Source organism: Monoraphidium neglectum (assembly GCF_000611645.1).
Source record: "Monoraphidium neglectum strain SAG 48.87 unplaced genomic scaffold scaffold02273, whole genome shotgun sequence".
Classification (NCBI taxonomy): Eukaryota; Viridiplantae; Chlorophyta; class Chlorophyceae; order Sphaeropleales; family Selenastraceae; genus Monoraphidium; species Monoraphidium neglectum.
The window spans coordinates 1-5,137 of NW_014011355.1; the positions used below are offsets into that span (position 1 = coordinate 1).

General features: G+C 60.4%; 1 protein-coding gene across 1 annotated transcript; it reads right to left on the reverse strand.

Annotated features, from left to right (window-relative positions):
• Positions 1-274: 274 nt before the first annotated feature.
• On the reverse strand, positions 275-3,908 carry MNEG_10329 (NEDD8-activating enzyme E1 regulatory subunit; the record flags this gene model as incomplete). Its single annotated transcript, XM_014041198.1, has 9 exons — positions 275-343; positions 807-904; positions 1,175-1,235; positions 1,584-1,723; positions 2,139-2,244; positions 2,584-2,631; positions 2,835-2,933; positions 3,144-3,272; positions 3,651-3,908. The coding sequence occupies 9 exons, from the start codon at positions 3,906-3,908 to the stop codon at positions 275-277; spliced, it is 1,008 nt and encodes a 335-aa protein (XP_013896652.1).
• Between the last annotated feature and the right edge of the window lie 1,229 nt (positions 3,909-5,137).

Below are 5,137 nucleotides of genomic sequence, written 5' to 3' on the forward strand. Positions count from 1 at the left end.
GGGGCGTCGCGTTGGTGTTAGGGTGTAAGGAGGCTGGAGGGATGATGTGCAGGGGGCGTCCGTGGACAATGGTTTGGGCGTCTACAGGGGAGCCACGGGAGTCGGGACTGTGGACGGTCGTGAGATGCAAAGTACTGTATCAACCTACTTGGAAATGCTGCAATGTGTAGGCCCAGTGCTCGCCCCGGGTCCTCATGAATGCAAGTTTTACCCTCACCCTTGACACCATGCACTCCCCCAAATGCCGCCTATGACCGCCCACCCAGCTCTCCTCTCACTCTGTGGTGGTGGCCATGTCAGGGATGGACCCCTCCAGCGGCAGACAGCCCTCGCCCTCCTGCGCCTGCAGGGGCGGTGCGGCGGCGGCCGCGGCCGCGGGCTTCTGAGACGGGAGCTAGCTGCCAGCCACAGGGCGAAAAGAGTCCCTGGCGCGCTCTCAGGCACCCCCAAAAGCAGCCCACGGTGGCACACAGCCCCTTGGTTCGTCGTCCTTTGAGCGGCGTCGTGCTGCCACGTGATGCGCAGCGCCAGCTGAACCCACACTGAAGGATGATAACGTCCACACACGCACGCGCGCGTGCGCGCGCACACACACACACACACACAACACACACACACGCACACACTCACAAACACACACAACGTTGCCTGAACACACAAAACCACATGAACATGCACGCAAACAAGCAGGCACGCATGCAGATGCACGCACTCACGCATCCACGCACGCACGCACATACATGTTCGCGCGCACACACGCCCACACACATGCACCGAACCCTACACAAGCACCAAACCCCGCTCACCACAAACTCCTTCAGTGCTGCCGCCATGACCCAAAAGTCGTCAGAGGATGGCCCGACCTCGGTGCGCTCGTCCTCCAGGATGCGACGCACCTCCGAGGCTTCATGCGTGCATTACAAGTTGACCGGGGCACGAAATAAGGGTTGTCGCCGGCGAATCACTCACAGAGTATCGACGACAGGTGGCGCAGGAACGTTTTGCATGAGCGTGGGTTCTTCTGTGCACGCCGCTCTCAAGGCAGAAGCAGCTTTGACAAGCAGCTTCAACCAATCGGGGGCCAGGCAGAGGGACACAACCCCCTGCCAGGCAAGCTGGGCGCACGTGCATTGGCCTCCAATCGCCCCGTTGCGGCCCCGTGTCGGCCCCTCACGTATGCTTGGCTGCGTCCAGGCGTGGAATGCCGCCTTGAGCGCCTCATCCACGTTCTCCTCCTGAGGGTGGTGGTGGTGTTTGTGGTGGGTCTCAATGACGATTGAGGTATGTTGTCAACTCTTTTGGGGTACAACAAGGTCAGCTTGAGTCGGGCATGATGAGGTCAACTTGGATGTGAGGTTAAGGGGCAGGTGTGGGAAGGGAGCGGGGTGTTGAGGGTGGAGGGCTGCTGCAGGGCGATGCGTGAGCTGACGACGCGACCGGCCAAGGAAAGGGGCAGCAGTTGGAGAGTACAAGGGTGAGCAGGCACGCGCCCAGCAGCCATTTTGGGGCCAACAAACACAGCTGCGGCTCCTAGCTTTGATAGTGCTGCACAAGCATCGGTCGCCGTCGTGGTCATGACTCACGTCCATCGGCACGCCCTCCGGCCCCTGCCGCCGCATCGCCGCCAGCTGCTTCTTGAAGGCCGCGCGCTCCGCGAACGTCCCCGGCGCGGCACCCCCGTGCTCGGCCCGCCACCGCTCCAGCGCCTGCAGCAGCAGCACGGCTGTTGTGGGTGCAGCCGCGCAGGCAGAGGATTGGGCGCGGGGACGTCAGCTTTCTGAAGATTAATCCAGGCACCGCGGCGATGCTTGGCAGGAGGCTTACTTGTCCCTCTTGCCAAGGGGGCGCCTGAACCCTCTCATACGTTCCCTCCCATGTGTTTGGTCGCACCCGCGTGCTCCTCTGGCCTCTCAGGTTGGGGGCGCTCCCCCCCATAGAAAGCCAGCGTCATCCCCTATCCACAGGGCTTTGCACTTGCTGCTGGCAAAGTCTGATGTAGTGTAATGCAGCGACGCAGGTCGAGCGACAAGCTCGGCGCGGCACAGCAGAGGCCAGCCGGCCCTGGCACAGAAAGGCCTCAAGCTCGCGCATGCAGCCGACACGCCCGCCGACGACATGCCTTTGCCCCAGGGCCGCACCATACGGCACGTGCTTGTGATGTGCGTCGTCCAGGGCTGCCAGGTCAAAGGACGCCGCAAACGCCGCCAGTGCGGGCCAGGGCCGCACCAGGCGGAGGTCATCCACCTGCGAGAGGGTGAGAGGACAGCAGGCACGAGGGTGTATGGGTGTGGCAGGAAGAGTGGGAGGCACAGGGGAACCCCTGTTTGTGCGTGTTTGGTGTGCACCCATGAATGTTGTGGGTGGGTTGAGATGCACGGTGATGAATGCTTGCAAATCTGCTGCGTCAATTCAACGCGCGCCTCGAGGAAGCAATAGTGAGCTCAATTCGAGCAACACGAAGCGAGAGGTGCCTCGCGCCGGGAGGACGCTGCAGGCCGACGGCACTGCGTGCAATGCAGGGGCTGGCTGATAGTGGCACATGCGCAAAACAAGGTGCAACGCTCCAACAGTGAAGCCACCCACCTGCGTGTCTGGCTTTGACTCCACCACTGTATGCTCGGCCATGCTGGCCTGGGGTTGCAGAGGGCGCAGAGCGCAGGTGACGCGTTTTTAACATGCGCGTTGAGGCAGGAACGCCGGCCGCTTGCGTGCACCCACCGCATTGGAAGCCATTGGTGACGCGGGGCCAAGCATGGCGCGGTGGCTTCAGCCCCACCATCCATTCGGCGTGTCCGCGTCGCACACGACAAGCTGCCCCCCTCCGCACGACTCACCCTCATGTAACCCATGAGGCCGAAAGACCGCACTGCCAGCAGCTTCACGCCCTTGCTGCGGCACAGCGCCTCCAGGGCCAGCAAGTGGGGCTCAAACATCTGCACAGGGTATAGCGCAGCAAGGGGGCGTGTCCGTCGCTGTGCTGTCCATTGTGCTGTCCGGACAGCCCACCACGCACAGGCGCCCCCGGGGCGCATCCGCTCTGGCAGCTGCGCAGACAAGCCAATGTTCCCCAATCGTGCACAGGCGCCGCCCTCTGCTGTGTGTACAAATATCTCAGTGATTGAGACGCAGTTGATGCGTCGGACCTGTGTGGCTATGACAAGGTCGAATTTGTCGAAGAACGAGGGGTCAGACTCCGCCAGGGCCTCGGGGCTGGTCTCAACATATGACCCGGCCACTGACTCGTTCATCTCTTTGAGGAGCTCTGTCACCACCTGTGTGAATGTCATCATGGATGAGGTGTTAGGGGAGTACTCTTGACCAGGAGTTGAGAGTGGGTTCAGGCTCAGGTTTGGGCGGAGGGCGCTCAAGGGTTGGGATGGGGGCTAGGGATGGGTGGAACATAAGGCGGGGGGGCAAGGGGAGGCTGCAGGTCGTGCGGTTAGTGAGTGCATGAGCCCAAGGCCGCGGTGGTGTGCTGTTGGGGAGATCATGGCAGCTGCTGCATACACCTACATTTGGGGCGGCGCGCCAGACATCCGCGCATAGAATGAAAAACATAGAATGAAAAACAGGTGAACAGCAAATTCGCCCATTCAAAGGAGGCACACCACCACCGCCTCGGCGGCCGGCCACACTCCACCATTGCCCACCTTGGCTCGCGGCTCCCCTAAAGAATCGGGTGTCACCAGGAAGTTGTTGCCCAGGTCCCGCGCCTCCACGCGCGCCGCGTCCACCACTGTGAAGGAGGCTATGCCGCCCAGGACCAGGTTTTTGAGGGTCTCCGACCCTGTGGGGCCAGAGTTGAGCAGCGCAACCCGCGCCGCCTCCAGCCGCTGCTGCCCCTCGGCACCCCAGATCCGGATCTGGCGGTCATAACGCTTCGACTTGCTGTCATCCGACGCCGACATGGCGGCGCCGCTTTGGCCGCCGCAGCTGCCGCGAGGCGTCGCAAGTGCAGTGCGCACAACCAGCGCACAGCTTAAGCGGGGTTGCTGGTAGGCTGCCTTGCTCAGCCCGCAGCCTCAGCAGTTGAGAGACGAGCTTGAATCCGTCCAATCAAACTCAGTTGCTCAACCTGGCTTGCTGGCTACGCAAAGTTCCCGCTACAAGATCTCTCGGGAGGTCGGTGCTTGTGTCAGTATCTTTTGTGCCAGATTATCAAATGTACGGTGACCAAGATCTGTGGTGTATATAGCGTTTACTTGACGAGCTTTGGATCAAAGCGATCTCGCACAAGCTGATAATGGCCTATGCCGCCAATGAATGCTCGTGACCTCATAAATCATGCTCCCAAGCACATATATACCTCCATACGCGGTACTAGCGCGGTGAATGGAGTGGCCCCGCAAGGATGCGTTGTCACTGCCGCCCGCCGCTTTAGGTACAGTAGAAGGCGTTCGCGACTCTGCAGGACCTCCTGAGAGTGTCGCGCCCTAGCCACCGGCCGCTGGCGCCACGCTCTGCAAAGCAGCTCCAGAGGAATGGCGAGTGACACGCGTGGGCCATTGGCCATGATCCTGCTTGCACATGGCAAGGTAGTGGGCGGCGCAGCTGCTGAGGCTGGCGGCATTCAGCAGTCTGGGCTCGCGGCGTTGGTTTGATGATGCACTGCAAGTCTTGTGGGCTCAGACATGCTGTTGGGTATGGGTGCAGCATCTACTTTTACAGCACAGACACCACATGGATGGGCATCGATAACTGGTAACACAACGCACTGCAGCGAACCAGCAACCTCATGCCTCAGTAGAGAGAGCATATTGTACGCACAGCAACTTCAATGCATAATAAATCTGGCATGAAAAACAAGCACACGACAAACATGTGAACAGGTGGGGTCGCAGCCAGCAAGTTTGGACCAGCAGTTGCCACACAGGGGCAGGTGCCTACAAGGCGATCAAATTGAACCACACCTTTGATAATACATGGTGCTATGAAGTCTGCCGTCATGAAACGCACCGCTTCCAAAGGTTTATGCAGGGGTTCAGTCTGTTTCGCCTGCTTCAGCGGCTTGGCATATCCCGTTTTCATCAGCGTTGTCCTTGGAAACTGCCAGGACACTTCTTTGTGAGTACGGTACTCACAACCAACACAGCTCAATAGTTAGCTGATATACTCCGAGTAATCCCCCCCCCCCCCC